The 15,097-nt window shown below is 56.3% G+C and overlaps 4 protein-coding genes across 4 annotated transcripts; 2 read left to right on the top strand and 2 right to left on the bottom strand.

The window, feature by feature from the left end:
• Window positions 1-503: 503 nt before the first annotated feature.
• Window positions 504-2,777, bottom strand: GGS23DRAFT_180284 (kinase-like domain-containing protein). Its single transcript, XM_051511633.1, has 2 exons — window positions 1,060-2,777; window positions 504-999 (listed from the first exon to the last, which is right to left on the bottom strand). Exons 1-2 carry the CDS (start codon window positions 2,602-2,604, stop codon window positions 598-600), a joined length of 1,947 nt encoding a protein of 648 aa, XP_051376205.1. The 5' UTR covers window positions 2,605-2,777; the 3' UTR covers window positions 504-597.
• A 2,790-nt stretch (window positions 2,778-5,567) lies between these two features.
• GGS23DRAFT_548612 (uncharacterized protein) lies at window positions 5,568-7,371 on the bottom strand. The gene is made up of 2 exons (XM_051515157.1): window positions 6,271-7,371; window positions 5,568-6,187 (listed from the first exon to the last, which is right to left on the bottom strand). The coding sequence occupies exons 1-2, from the start codon at window positions 6,631-6,633 to the stop codon at window positions 6,101-6,103; spliced, it is 450 nt and encodes a 149-aa protein (XP_051376204.1). The 5' UTR covers window positions 6,634-7,371; the 3' UTR covers window positions 5,568-6,100.
• Window positions 7,372-8,882: 1,511 nt separating this feature from the next.
• On the top strand, window positions 8,883-10,629 carry GGS23DRAFT_592803 (auxin efflux carrier; the record flags this gene model as incomplete). Its single annotated transcript, XM_051517937.1, has 3 exons — window positions 8,883-9,072; window positions 9,133-10,504; window positions 10,563-10,629. The coding sequence occupies 3 exons, from the start codon at window positions 8,883-8,885 to the stop codon at window positions 10,627-10,629; spliced, it is 1,629 nt and encodes a 542-aa protein (XP_051376203.1).
• Window positions 10,630-11,731: 1,102 nt separating this feature from the next.
• Window positions 11,732-14,369, top strand: GGS23DRAFT_548608 (NAD-dependent deacetylase sirtuin-2). Its single transcript, XM_051515156.1, has 2 exons — window positions 11,732-12,302; window positions 12,533-14,369. The coding sequence occupies exons 1-2, from the start codon at window positions 12,149-12,151 to the stop codon at window positions 13,903-13,905; spliced, it is 1,527 nt and encodes a 508-aa protein (XP_051376202.1). The 5' UTR covers window positions 11,732-12,148; the 3' UTR covers window positions 13,906-14,369.
• Window positions 14,370-15,097: the final 728 nt, after the last annotated feature.

Raw genomic sequence — 15,097 nt, 5'->3', positions numbered from 1 at the left:
GGTGACGAATTAGGTACTTTCTTCGGCACTCGCAGCAGCTAGCTACCTATAATCTCACAAGGCGCCGACTCCGTCCCTCCCCTTTTCCGTCTGGCCGTCGCGCCCGCTCCGCGTGCCCGCCTTCGCGTCCATCTCTCAAATACGTTCGTGTACAGGAGCGTCCCCCTCGACTCCCCCCCCCCCCCCCCCCCACCTTCATTCTCTCCAAGCTTCTCCCCCTTTTCGCTCTCGCCCAGAAGATGCCCGTTTGTTTTGCAAAGCCGTGGGGAGAAACACCCTCCCCCGCCCCCCACCAGAAAAAAAAAATAGGAATTCGTCATATTCTCTTGTACCATGAAAACCCCCATAAGAAGAAATTGCCAATGTTCGAAGCAGTGATGTGTGTATGTTGCGTGTGTGTGTGGGTGTAGGTTCGCGTGTGTACACCAGATAAAATGCTACCGTTCGTCGAAATAACCCGTCGGAGAAGATCGCGGAGAACCTGCTCCGAAATGTGCCGGAAGTGATCCCGTTGCTTCTTCCGTCCTTGTCTAACTCAGAAATGCCCCTCCGCCCCTTCCCCCCCCCGTCGTGAGAGCTCAATACCTATCCATCTCTCTAGTTCCCAAGCCTCGGGCTAGCCAGGGGGCTCACGGCGTCCAAGGGAGCGGCGTGGAGCGCCGGCTGCCCCGGCGTCTCTCCGTATTGCCCGCTCCGCTTCTTCTCCAGCACCGACCCGACCCACGCGGCAACCTCAGCGTCCTCCGTGCTCGACTGGCTCAAGTCGAAGTGCAGAGCCGCCCCGGCTACCGCCTCGGCGCTAGCGTCGTTCTCCCTCGCCTCTTCCTCTTCTTCCGCAATCGTTTCCGGCTTATCCAGGCCCTTAAACCACTCCGAGGCTAGGAGCGCCTGGTATGTCGGTCTTAACTTGGGCACCTTGTTTAGGCAACCGTGGACAAATGTGCGCGCCGCCTCGGAATATCGGTCCGGCAAATCGGGCGGGTCTCCCTCGACGATAGCCTTGTAATTCGTGTGTTAGATCTCTCGTCTGCGAATTCAGAAAAAAAAAAGACTACTTACGCTGAGCTGGCTAAAAATCGTCGACGACACTTCCGGCGGATATGGGTATTTCCCCATGCCGCATTCGATGATAGTGAGGCCTAAGCTCCATATATCGCTCTGCACGCTATACGTCCCATCACTTGCCCCCGTCTGCATGAAGGCCCCGCCGGAAATCCGCTCGGGCGCCATGTAGCTTTGGCATCCGATGTTGGTCTTGGCAATACTCGCCACAAGGTTCCCGCTCACGCCGAAATCGCAGATTTTAACTTGCCCCCGCGTGTTGATGAGGATGTTGGTAGGTTTCACGTCACGGTGGATGATGTTGTGTTTATCCTTCAGCTCTTTGAGGCCCATGACGGTACTGTGGCTGATCTTGCGAAGCACGCCCTCCGGGATCCCCCCCGAGTAGAGCTTGTCGATAGAGCCGCCGTCCATATACTCGAGACACATGTATACCGCACTCTCCTGAAAGAAGGCGCCGTAAAACTCGATGATGAACGGAGACGCACATTCGTGCAGGATAACCAGCTCCTTTAGTATGGTCGCCAACTTAGCTTCGTCCAGCTCCAGGCGTATTTCTTTCATAGCCATCACCATCCCGGTCGTGAAGCCCGCTTTAGAAGTTTCGACAGGGGCGTCCGCCGTGTCTTGCGTGGCAGCCGGTAGGCCTAGTAAAGAAGCGGTCTTGATCCCGGAGAGACCGGGGCCGAAACGAGGCATCCGCGGCTTCGCGTGCCTCACCTTGTAGACGGTGCCGTAGTTGCCTTTCCCTAACTCGTCGAGCTTTTCGACCTCGTCGAGTGATATTCTAAAGACGGACCCATCCGAGAAATTGACCCCCTTGTTAGTGATGATCGCTTTGCCCTTAAATGTCAGATACCCTTTTTCAGAATCGATGTACTCTTCGAATTGCTTCATCTGCGACATGTGGCTACTTCCATTCTGCGTCGGTGTGGGCAGCGAACCCGTGCTAGAAGCGGGGTTAGGTGAAGGTGATGGAGGACCGCCGGCCATGTCCCCGAGCGTCAATCCGAACCGCCGCTTTCCGGCAAAGCCTCCACCGCCCTTTTGCGGCACCGAAGGCACGTTAGGCGCCGACTTGGCAAAGACTGGAGCGCCGGGTCTCTGAGGGCCGCCGGGCATCTGCAAGTGTCTCGGCAAGCCGCCCACGACTGGGCCGCCCGAAGAAGGTCCTGCAGGTGGAGTGGCTTGCTGGGCGGTCAGAGGGGAGCTACCCTGACGCGATAAGTGAAACGCCCTCATTTTAGCGTTGATGTCTTCGGGGAGCCGGCCGCTGGACATGTGCGCAGCAGCAGCAGCGGGATGTCTTGCATTGGATAGGATGCCCAGGTGGGTGGACGAGACGGACATGTAATGGCCTGGATTTTGAGGATCGGAAACCGATCTTAACGAAGGCATTCTCTTGGGTGTTTCGAGCGGCGTCGTGTCCGGGGAATCGACGGAGCCGTGGGATACTGGGCTGCCCACGGCTTCCCTATCGACTGGCTCGAGCTCGTCGGGCGTCGCGGGCATCGAATTTGGATCGTCTTGTACGCCGGCCATGGTAGCGGGTTTCGGCGCGGAAAGAAGTAGAAGGGCCAAGAAAGGCGCCTACACTATCATCACCAGCCGAGTGGTGAGTGACTCGGTGGAGCCTAAAAGGATAACAGCGGGCAAGTAGACTGGTGGGATAGGACGGCGGGGTATAATGCAGCAAGCGAAATCGTATAGTTGTAGGTACGACTGGATTAAGCTTGGCGACTGGAGTCGGGATTTCGGACGGCCTCTGGACGGTCGAAAACTTCTGTCTACATGAGAAATGGCGAGAGCACAAGGCCGTGTCGGCGACACGAGGTTCTTAAGTTGTCTGGAGACATCAGCATTTTTCTTTTTATAAATTAGCTGGTTGCTATGGTCTTAATTTTTTTTCAACGGGGGCGGAGCCCGAGCTAGACAGGGTCGGACAGGACCGGTCAGGGTCGGGCAGTGTCGTGGGGTTGCTTTTCTTTCTCTGGTTATTGGGTTCTGCTGGCGACAACCCACGGAGAGGAATCGCCCATGCGATCCCATTCCAACCCAGCCCAAACCCAGCCCGACCCAACCGCCCGTCTGTCTGATGACGGGCTGCGCAGATGACCGGAACACCGCCTAAGGCCATAGATTACAGTACTCGTAGGGCTGCACGAACCTAGTCAATTCCGAGACACTAGCTTGTGCTTCCCAATCGCTGCTCACTCGCTGCCCCGTTGGCGCGGTACGTGATGGTTGCGTTCGGGATGGAGACCGTATGGATACTCGTGGGGATAGTTGGGATGTGCCGGTAACGAACGTCGGGTGCGCGTGCTGGCCGCCGTGGGCTGCTGTTGGTTGGCTGTAGGTTCCGTATCTCGTGTGCCGCGGACTGTCTCCTATCTGCGCCCGGCCGGAGTGGGAGGTGGTTGATGGGACTGCTATGTAAGCACAGGTCGACAAAGCCGCTCCGCTGAGCTGTGAAATCACTCAGAGACGCGTCTTGTCTTGCTTGGTGTTCGCGGACTGCCGACGCGGAGTCTCACTCGGAACACGAGCTCCGGGAGATGGTAGAGGCGCGGAGAGGGAGGAAGTGAGGACGTAGTGTGGACAAGCGTGGACGTGGGACGCGGGGGGGCGAGAGGGAGAGCGAGGGAGAGCGAGGGAGAGAGTGCGGATGTGAGTGAGGGCGATCGACATACGTAAGTAAAACTTGCTTGTAAGACTTGCGTGCCCCAGCTGGCTAGAGAGAGATCTTCAGGATGATGAAAGACGTCAATCAATGGTAGGGGGCAGAGCCATGAGCGCAATGAGCACCCGGCGCTGGTCTATGAGTGGATGATGATATACACGACTGAGCTGGACAGGCTTGGTCGATCAAGGTAGGCAATACATAGGTTAGGTGACGTGACCTTGCAACGGAGGGATGGGGTTTGGTTGGCTGACCGGGATGGGCTCTGCTGTGCATACCGGGTATGGATAAGGATGGATGTTGATGAACGGGAGTGGGAGTGGGAGTGGGAGTGGGAGTGGGAGTGGGAGTGAGGCAACCAGGTCGTGAAGGTGGAGGGAGCGCGAAGAAGTGGGAGCGGGGCGGAAAAAAGGATTGCCCCGCGTTTTTTTTTTTGTGGGAGACAGGACCCGGGACCTAAGCTCCAAACCTGTCCATCAATACTCATGTTAGGTGCTACACCCCGTACCATAGGACCTGAAGAGCCTACCTTAGGTGCCTGCTGCGCTGCCGGTACTTAGGAGGCAGCTCCGTAAAGGAAGTATGTGGTGTACCTAACCCATAGCTACCTAAGGTAGATATAGGCTAGGTAGGTAGGTACCTAACCTAGGTGTCTAGGTGCTAAATGGAGGTACCTAGAAAGAACCTCATATACCTACTACCTTAGGTACTCTATGCCTGGGTAGGTACCTCTTACCGCGGTCCAAACCAGCCGCCGCTCCCTGCTGGTGCCGGCTGGGGGGAGGCAGGATACCCAAGATAGCGCCCACGCCGCCGAGAATCCCGGCGAGTTTCATGTGGTCCGGGCCTTGGAGCTTGTTTCTATCTTTCCGCCTGGCTCGCATCAGAGGCCGCCAATGATCGGCCAAGGTACCCAGGTACCTGAGGCGCTTTGATATCCCTATCTAAGGTAACTAATCTGTGCGAAACCACCAACAACTCCTGGCCCGATTAATTTCCTGTCCACCAGGTGAGCAGAGAACCTACCCCAGGCGAGGCAACCGATTCCCAATCAATGATGATGACGACAATGGTGATGACTTGTCCTAGCTGTAGATCCGCGCCCGTACATTATGTAGGCAAGCTGGGTGCATGGGTTATATGCACTTAGGTATACGTGCAGCACGGATCGTCCCTAAGGTCTGTCTTGTCGAGTCCTTGGCGTCCTTGCGTCACTTACCTACATGGGACCCGGCCAAGCATCAGGCTAGGTGGCGGTTGAGAAAGTCGAAACGTTTGTTTATAAAAAAAGGAAACCTGACGTAGGTGCCTATAGAAACGCGAATACCAAGCCAAGTACGAGGTCAACTCGTCAACTCAGCAGCATCGCGATCATCACGCGCCGATTCGGGTACATCACACTGCAGGGGAAACTGATGTCGAGCTTCTTAAGCCGGCAGGCAAGGCTATGTAGTCGGTGATCTTTTCCCTTTCGCAGCCGCCAACCCACGCTAATGACGATGTCGGGGGAGCAGATGGGACGTAAGTTGCATGGGATTTCAAGGCAATAACAGCCAGCATCGCAGGCAAGTAGGCGAAGTTGCGCCAGAGGTCGACTGCGGCTTGCTGTCGCCTCCGCCGGATTCACGACAGACGGTCACCAGTGAAATCCAAAAATACCGGGACTGCATACCTACGTAGTGAACTGCCCGCGGAGATATCAGCATGCAATCATCTCCCCGAAGCTCAATGCGGTACCCCAACAAACCATCTGATTTGAGGGTTGAGTTGAGGCTCGGGGGCAACGGGCAAGTACCTACGTACCCACTCATATACCTACTAGGTACCTATACTAGGTAATTCTTAGATGCTAGAGTTGTCCTTTAGGCGCCTAATCAGCCACACAAATTACGTAGGGGCATACGAATGGGGTCTGGTAGACCTGCCCAGCTAGCCTAGCCCATAACCCGACAAGCTCAGAGACCAACATAACGTCATTGCCACCATCGTCACCTTTCCGCGATCCCGGCCCAATCCGTTTCGGGACTTAGGGCTGCACTTACGCACCCGTATCCAGGTATCGATTGACGCGTATACGTAAACACTCTAATGGACACTCTAGCGCAGCGTCTCTTTCAAGCCAAAGAGCAGCAGGGCTAGCTGTCGTCGTCGTCGTCGTCGGGGGGGAGGGAGCGACATTGGACATCCTAGACAGCTTCAGGCATCCGTGTCGCCTCTCACGTACCGGCAACACAACCGGAGGAGACGCGCAGCCATCGTTGACAGGTATACTATACCTGCCTTTAGATAGGCAGGTCATATATAATGGGGCCTGAGTAAACACGCCATCGGCGGTCATGGCATGATGCCATGCTTCGGTCATCTGAGTCTCGCTGTGGGCGACTCGAATAGGCAGAGCGGGGAAGATAGCAAGTCGTCGCGATGCGTTAGCGAGCAAGGTAGCAGGTAGCTGGTCCTCCCCAGCCAACCGAATCCATCGCCTCCGTCGCTGCGCTGTTTTTTTTTCGCTAACACGCTTTCCTCGCCAGCGCCGGCCCAAAGCAAGATATCTTCGCGCTATGCAATACCACCGCAGCCCTGCCGCGCCCACTCAGACTCCGACAGAGCGCATGTCCGCCGATCGGCCAATCGTCGAGGGCAAAGGAGGAGCTGAGCGCCGGTGGAACCACGCAACCTGGGGCTAACATCTCTAGATCCCCCTCATTTCCCCTCTCTTCTCTTTCTGCCCTTCTTCCCTTTTGTCTTCTTTTTTTTTTACGGTCCGGACGGGGACGGAAAGATCTGATAAGGCACGGCGCACATGGGAGCCTATCGGAGACCCAGCTTTTATGAGATGGGAGCCTCGCTTCATGTGAGGCCCTCGTGATGTCGGCACGAGACTCGGTCCGCATTGCGCTTAAGATTACCAGGCCCTTTTATTTATTTATTCTCCGTGATAAGAAGCCACACCTGTATTTTTTTATTGGCGTCTTGGCACGCATTTGCCCAAGAAGCAGCAAGATGTTACCTAGTACTCATCTATGCGCACACACATATATTGTCCCCGGTTACCCGCTCGCTCGCTCTCTCTTTTCAACCTAAGCAGAATAGGACAGACAGAGGCTGCGAAAATCGACCACGTCCTGCTTGAACAATCTAAGCAGGTGACAACGTCTTGGCGCGACGCACTGAGTAAGCGGAAGTATTCTCTGATGCCGTTGCGCCCAGTGCACAGGTAACATATCGTTGCAACCCTCATTGAATTGAGTTGCAGTTGATATCACGCAAGAGGGCTCCCAGTATGTACCTGGGATGCATGCTGTATGAAGGCGCGAATGGTCACCTGTCGCCTCGGAAGGCTACCTGCCTGCATCCAGGTAGCTTTCTCAGGCGGGGTTCGTGTTATCCTAATTGTAGACTTCGATATCGACTCGAGAAGTAGGTAGGTGCATCGTCGCATTCCTACTACCAACATACTACCCCCCCGGGGCGACCAGGCGAGCCGATGTCTCACTCTCGCTCGGATCCGGTGCCAGAAGCACCTGGTCTCTGCGATCGTCGGTTGTACGCACAGATGTACAGTAATAATGTGTGCGCACGTAGTACACAATAGCTTGGAAACGTTCCAGCTCGCGCTCTTCGCCGGCATCTAGATCTCGAAGCTAGATAAGAGGTGGCAAAACCCTCACCGTCTCACTACAAGTTCCACGGTGCCAAGCTGGGTCCCACGCAGTAAGGGATTCTAGCAGGTTGGGAGTAGAACGAATGAGTGAAGCCCTCGATGGAGCCGGTTTATCTCGGCGATACCGTGTGTATATAATTGTACATGAATGCAGGCAAATGCTGTGGGCAATACCCCGGCCGGGTACTACCAGGAAACGGGGTCAGGGTACGGGCAGCCAGATAGCGACCAGAGTATTTCCCGGGACAGAGAGGCGGACGAGGTACAGAGCACCCTAACTGTAATATGTATTTTTGGGTCTCTCCCCCCGCACACGCCACCACGAGCTGTTTTGACACTGACTGCCAGCCAATAAGTAGTGGCCGGCGGCGGGGTGACATTCCTCCTAAATGGTCTCTAGGCGGGACCTGCAGCTATTGTTGCAACCTGTTAGGCCGTGCTCCAGCCACCAGCCCATCTTACGCCATCTCGGGGGAACTCCGCGTGCAAGGCCAGGAGGTAGCTTATCGGGTTCAGGTACACAGCATCCAGATGTTGGCCTCCGGCGCTACCTGGGCACGCAGGCTTTCCGTTGTACCTGCACACCTCCGCCGCGGGTTTAGGGGTACTCGAATATATGTACCTATCTGCGAGGGCCAAGTACTGGTTACGCGACTGTACCTGGTCGCCACCACACACTGCTTTGTCGAATAAGGCAATTCACCCTAGACAGCTGCCCTTGTTGCGTTGCAACTCGGTGGTGAGGAGCAGGAAGAAACGGAACTTAGGCAGTCAGAGCTCAACGCCCCTGGACATCCCAAACCTCGCTACCTTTTATATCTTTTCCCTTTCTGCGCCGGTTCCCTCTGCGCTTTTTTCCTTTCCACCACCTTTTTTATTCTGCGCGTCCTGCCAGAACATTAATCCCCTTCATCAACCAGAGAAGCAGCCTCGTATTCCGGTGGCGCTCTCTATCTTCCCTCTCTTCACTCACCTTTTCTTCGTTCCCCTTTTTTCCCCTGTTCCTTTTTTATTGCACCTCGCCGCATTTCTTTGTTTTTTTTTTTTCCTGTTGGTCTTTTTGTGTTTGATCCGGCATTCCGCCATCTTGACGTTGTCCTCGACTGCTTTGCAGCTGGCCTGGATTACGCTGGGATTTCTCGACGAAATCAACTCATCATCACAGCTCTCGGCGCTAGCATTGTGAACCAATCAACAAGCTGGGACGCGACACCTGCCGCCTCTCCCTACTGTCCCACCCGTCCCCGGCCCAGCGCCGCATCCAGCAAGTCAACTCTTTGAGGCTGGTTGCCACCGATAACCGCCGTGAACCTCCTCAGCTAAAGGGATAGAAGAGAAAAAAATAACCTTAACAACAACATCACCAACCCCTGTCATTCCTCCGGTTCGGTCAAGATGGAGTGGTTCAATGCCAAACCTGCCTCTTATCGCATTAACAACCAGCTCTTGGAATGGACGCTGCAAACACCAGCGATGGCAATGTTGAAGCAAAAACCTCACGACAGCCATCCCTCTCTTGATAACCTACTACTGCTGGTCTTCGAGGCGGTGCTGGAGGTCGTTTGCGTCAGCTTACCTGGATATGTCATCGCCAGATTGGGTCATTTCGACGCCGAGAAGCAGAAGTTCTTAGCGAACCTCAATGTTATGTTGTTTACGCCATGCCTAAGTACGCCGACGCACTGTATCGGATATTAATCTAGCTATCTCGCTAACGTGCGATTTTTAGTTTTTACCAAACTGGCCTCGCAACTCAATGCCGATAAATTGATCGACCTTGCAGTTATTCCAGTCATCTTTATCATACAGACGTTTATCTCATATGTGGTATCCGTTGGTGTGGGAAAAGCATTCCGTCTCAAGAAGCGGCCGGCCAATTTCGTAACAGCCATGGGCGTGTTCGGCAATTCCAACTCGCTGCCTATATCCCTAGTCATCTCCTTATCCCAAACGTTGAAGGGACTCCACTGGGATAGGATCAAGGGTGACACAGACGACGAGGTGGCTGCCCGCGGCATCTTGTACCTCCTAATATTCCAACAGCTAGGGCAGCTGGTTCGTTGGAGCTGGGGTTACCATGTCTTGCTGGCACCCAAGAGTCGATATGAAGAGTACCGTGATGAGACCATTGAAGAGGGAAGGTATACCGACGAACCTCCCAACGGAGCCTTGATACCTGAATTGGCCGAGAGTTCGACGGAAGACAACCACTCCGAGAACTCATATGAGTCAGACGTCTACGAACCCGCTGGCAGGACTCCGGTCGCCGGCACCTCGACGGCATCGCCTACCGATTCCGAAGATGAGACGGGCTCGACGAGGAAACGTCTGAAGAAGTATAACAAGGGCACTGGCGGTGTCGATGGTGATACTGTAAAGCCTGCCGGCGAGCCTGACGAGATTTTGTCGTTCCCTCGCATGCGCGACTTGGATGATGAAAACATTATCGGTGAAGTCGCAAGTTACCATGGTCGCACGATGCTCGGCATCCGGAGAGCAGTCTCGTCGACCAAGCGACGCAGCGTCCGGCTGGTTAAGCGTGCGTATAAATGCCTGCCACGACCTATGCGCGTTGTGATGAACGGATTCGGGAGAGTGTTGCTTCGAGTGTACAGCTTCGTCTGGGAGTTCATGAACCCACCACTATGGGCGATGCTGTTCGCCATCGTCGTGGCCTCGGTGCCGGATCTGCAGCGGCTCTTCTTCAAGGAGGGCACGTTCATCAACAACAGCGTGACGAGAGCCGTGTCTCAGACCGGCGGTGTCGCTGTTCCGCTGATCCTGGTAGTGTTGGGAGCCAACCTAGCGCGAAACACGCAAAACCACGAGAGTAAAGATCCCGAAGAGGAGCAGATTGGAACCCGACTTCTTATAGCGTCGCTCATCAGCCGCATGCTCCTCCCTACCCTCATCATGGCACCTATCATCGCGCTCTTTGCCAAGTATTTCCCCGTCAGCATCGTCGACGACCCAATCTTCGTCGTTGTGTGCTTCCTCCTCACGGGCGCGCCCAGTGCGCTACAGCTGGCGCAGATCTGCCAGATCAACGAGGTATACGAAGGAGTCATGTCTAAGATATTGTTCCAAAGCTACGTCATCTGGTAAGTTGCCAACCATCTAATGACTGGGAGGGAGTCACGGCCGTCTAACCGCAAACAGGATTCTGCCTTCGACGTTGGTCCTCGTCATGCTGGCTCTCGAAACGGTCGAATGGGCTTTGCAATAAGCAGCCCGACCATCCTGTAGTAGATCAGCCAGCCTCGGGGGCATATGTATGATAGGATGCGAGAAAAGAAGAACGGAACAAAAAAAAGTGAAAAGATAAAAAATATAAACAGGGACGCGAGATAAGCTGAAGGCAGGGGGGACCCGAGCATCGGGTCGTTTAATCGCCTAAACACGAAGGTTCACGGCAAAATACCTGAGAGGGGCGAGTTGTATGTGAGTTCTTACGCTCGTTGTCACGACGATGGAGGACACGAACAAAAGCTATCTAGGCAGTCTCTCCGGCAGCAAATCCGCCTTAGACTGATTAAGAAGGGGCTACTAGGATAGGCTCCAACGGAATAGGATGCGTCTCCCCAATAGTAATAGAGGAATATTTGTCAGTAGTCGTGAGGGATACCCGGCCAAGCCGGCAGTGAGGTGGACAGCGAAAGACAAAGACGTCTGGGTCGATCAAGACCGTACCACACGTCAGTAGGGTTTTAAGTCAGCCACCGATCGGCATGGTTTGCAATAATGGTTGTCCCGATGCGCTGGCGCGAACGTTCACATGCCTGATTCACCGTATCGACTTGCGCACATCGTACATGGCGCGGTTGTAGCCCTCCTCCGGGGCGGCAGCACGGGCGGGACGACACGGCCTTGAGGCTAGAAGTACCTACACGTGATGTAACGGCTTGATTACGCACGGATCTCCCTGCTCGCCTGCCTCTGCCTGGCAAAGCCACCTACGCCGGTGCTATATACCTACCTATCCATCACAATACCGCCCCGTGTATATGCGCATATACAACAACACAACATGCATGTATACGTACGTGGGTTATGTAACCTCGGGCAGGGCAGCTACTAGCTACCTAAGGCACCTAGGCAGGTAGCTACCCGACCCGAATAGCTTTCATGCTAGGTACCTCCTACCTATGTTACTGACACGGCTAGGGTACGTGGCTCTACACGTAGGTTAGGTACCTAAGGTTGTAGGTATTTACTCGGAACGTTACCGGTCAGTAACATGGAAACTTGAAGGGGGGGGGGAGGAGGAGCGTGGCTAAGTATAAATATCTCCACAGCAGCTTGCAAGGCAGTTAGTTAGCTACGCCACTGCTACTTCGAGGACCCGAATTCGACTGCGGACGCATCCTTCCATGAAATTTTATTTTAACCCAGAAAAAGAAGATTTAAAAAAAAGGGCACTCGCTACGGCCCGAAAACCTACCTACCTACCTAAACAATCCTCCCTCTCATCTCGTCCATCCCACCTACAGGTTCCTCCCACCAACCCCTCTTATCCTTCGATAACTCAACTACTACTCCCCCTACCAACCACACGCAGAGCTCCGCCGCTCCGTCACTAGCAGTAGCAGCAGCCGTCCCACGAACCCAGACCAGGATTGCCGGACTGGCACGAGGCAAAGATACGAGCCATTCTCCGTCGCTTCGGAGCTCCAGGCACCATAGGTCGCCGGAAGAGGCCGCGCCATCAGAGAGGGCCGAAGCCGCGTCCGTGGCTACCGCTCGGGATGGGTCAAGAGACGTCGCAGCTCGTGGACCCGGATACCCCGCCCGACACCCTGTCGGAGCGCAGCTTGGCCGCCGTTGCCCAGCTCATCAAGGACGGCCGCGCCAAACGCATCGTCGTCATGACCGGCGCCGGCATCTCCACCGCGGCCGGAAGTGAGTATATCTGCGATCCCGACTTTCACTTTCACACCTAGCCCGCCCGTACACATAGAGTACATTCGCAATTTTCCTATCGCCGCTCGCCCGTACCTTCTCAGCAGACGACCCCCGCGTGCTACTACTCCCCCTCTTTACTCCCTTCGTTTCGAAACCAGACAGGAGCAGAAAAGGGAGAGGGCGGGCGAGCAGGAGAGAAAGAGTTGCATACTAACCGGCCTGGGTAGTCCCCGACTTCCGCTCCCCCAAGACGGGGCTGTACCACAATCTCGCGCGCCTCAACCTGCCCAATCCCGAGGCCGTCTTCGAGATCGACTTCTTTCGCCGTAACCCGGCGCCGTTCTACCTCCTCGCCAAGGAGCTGTATCCGGGCAACTTTAGCCCGACCGTGTCTCACCTATTCATCGCCCTGCTGGCTAAGAAGGGCCTCCTGCGCATGCTCTTCACCCAGAACATCGACTGCCTCGAGCGCGCCGCCGGCGTGCCCGCCCATCTCATCGTCGAGGCCCACGGCAGCTTCGCTACCCAGCGCTGCATCGACTGTCGGACCGCCTACCCAGATGACCTGATGGCGGACCACGTACGCCGCGGCGAGCCGGCGCGCTGCCCCGAGCCGGGCTGCAACGGCCTTGTCAAGCCCGATATCGTCTTCTTCGGCGAGCAGCTACCCCAGCTCTTCTACGAGAACCGCTCGGTGCCGGCGGCGGCCGACCTGCTGCTCGTCATGGGCACGAGCCTGCTCGTGCAACCCTTCGCCAGCCTACCGCGCGGCGCCGGCCCGGGCGTACCTCGCCTACTCTTCAACCTCGAGCGTGTCGGCGACCTCGGCTCCCGCGCCGACGACGTCCTGTGCCTCGGCGACTGCGACTCGGGCGTCCGCAAGCTGGCCGACGCGCTGGGCTGGCGCGACGAGCTCGAGGCGGCGTGGCGCGCCACCGTCGGCGACGCCGAGGCGGACCGCCAGATCGCCGGCGCCAGCGCCGAGGAGGAGAAGAAGGAGAGGGAGAAGGGGGCGGCCGTCACCCGGGACGAGCTCAACCACCTCGTCGAGGACATGGGACTAAAGTTGGGGCTCTCCTACGAAGAGGGCCGCGCCGCCGCAGCCGTCTCCAACCGGTTCGGATTCGACGCTAACCTCCTGAAGCAGATGCAAGAAAGACATAGGAGAGGGGGGGCCAGCCGCGGCAGCGACGGCGGTGGTGCTGCGAAAGGGTCCGCTCAGGAGGCTACTACGCGCGCTGATGCGCCGCAGCGCGCAGGCGACGGCAAGGCAGGCCCGTCGGGATCTCCTCGCCCTGTTCCTGCGGCAGAGGGCGAGAGAAGCCCGTCATCGCCATCGTCGCCGCCGCCACGAGGGGAGGAGCGAGGAGAAAGCAAGGACGCCCAAGCAGAGGCGAAGGACGGTGAGAAAGCATCCTTGAGCTACGAGCCCACAAAACAACCGGCCGTGCCGAAAGAGGACGGCCCGGAAGGAAAGGACAGCCTGGAAGGGAAGAACAGCCTAGAAGGGAAGGACAGCCTGGAAGGAAAGGACAGCCCGGGAGCCGCTGCCGAGACCGGTGGTGCCGACAGCGGCGACAAGCTCGCCTCGACGCTGTGAGAGAGGGTTGATACAGCCACTTCGCAGCGGCCCACGATGCTGGTTTCGCTGCACGAGAGTGGTTTCGTCGAATCGCCTAGGCAGTTGACTTAACTATTGGTTTCGTTCTCGCAAGTCCGACGGATATGTGGGATGCGATCCGGGTATCCCATGGCGGGACAATGACAACTACAGCAGGACGACGAGGCATAGGGTATCGATTGTATGTACGGTAACTAGTGTGGTGGTGACGTGTTGTAGAAGAACAAGAAGAAGAAGAGGGCGAGGGCTAGCACGACTTGTCGCGGAAGCCCAGGCATGTCGTGTGTGCGCTCGCCCTCCTTGCTCGCGCAGGCGGACTTCGGCCGAGGCAAGAGACGGAGCCAGGCAGATCGGCAGAATGGCCAGTCGGAGACGGTTAAGCAGATGTAAATATAACCATGACGTTGCTTTTCTCGCCTCCACGCCCGGCTCTCTCGGGCCATTTCCCGTCTAGCTTCCCCGGGGCAGGAGATGTGCGCGCCTTGCCCGTAGATGTATAGGTGGGTATAGGCATGTGTGCGTGCGGGTATCGCGGTCGCGAGGACCGCGGCCACGCCTGGCCGTCTACGGCGCACCGACCTACACGCCTAACCTCCCCGCCTCACCTACCTTCTTCCTATCTACCCTCCTTACCTATGTTCGCCATAGGGCGCTGCGAGGATGTATTTATCCTTACTAGCAACCGTACCCTGGCCAGGCTGGAGCAGCGCCAACGCGCTATCGCCGACGGTGCCGAGTTAGCGGTTCCGAGTCGCTGGCATCGGGCCGGAGGACTGGATCAGGAGCAGGAGTAGTAGCGTAGGCGCGTAAAGCTCCGGATCGTCGCAAACAACGGCGTTGGCGGGATGCGGATAGAGTGAGGGAGAGAGGGGAGGGATGCACGTGTAGGAGGGCAGAGCACGCATACGTGCATACTTAATTTCCTGATGGCGACGAGGTTAGGTACCTTGAGGTAGGGAGTAGAGCTAGGCATGTGATATGTACTCATATGCACGTATATGTGTATGTATGTATGCATCCATGTATGTATGCAAATTAGCATGGATAGCAATATATGCACGTACAACGTGCCAGGGACCAGCGTTTGGGGGGGGAGGCTCCCTTTTAAAATGAGACGAGGACGGCCGGATCAATCCGAGCTGGATCGGATTCGCAGGGGCCCTTGCTGCTG

The sequence above is a fragment of the Durotheca rogersii genome (genome assembly GCF_024521655.1).
Source record: "Durotheca rogersii strain YMJ 92031201 chromosome Unknown GGS23scaffold_2, whole genome shotgun sequence".
In the NCBI taxonomy this organism is placed as follows: Eukaryota; Fungi; Ascomycota; class Sordariomycetes; order Xylariales; family Xylariaceae; genus Durotheca; species Durotheca rogersii.
The sequence above is the reverse complement of the archived record's forward strand: the minus strand, read 5'-3'. Positions and strand labels throughout refer to the sequence as shown.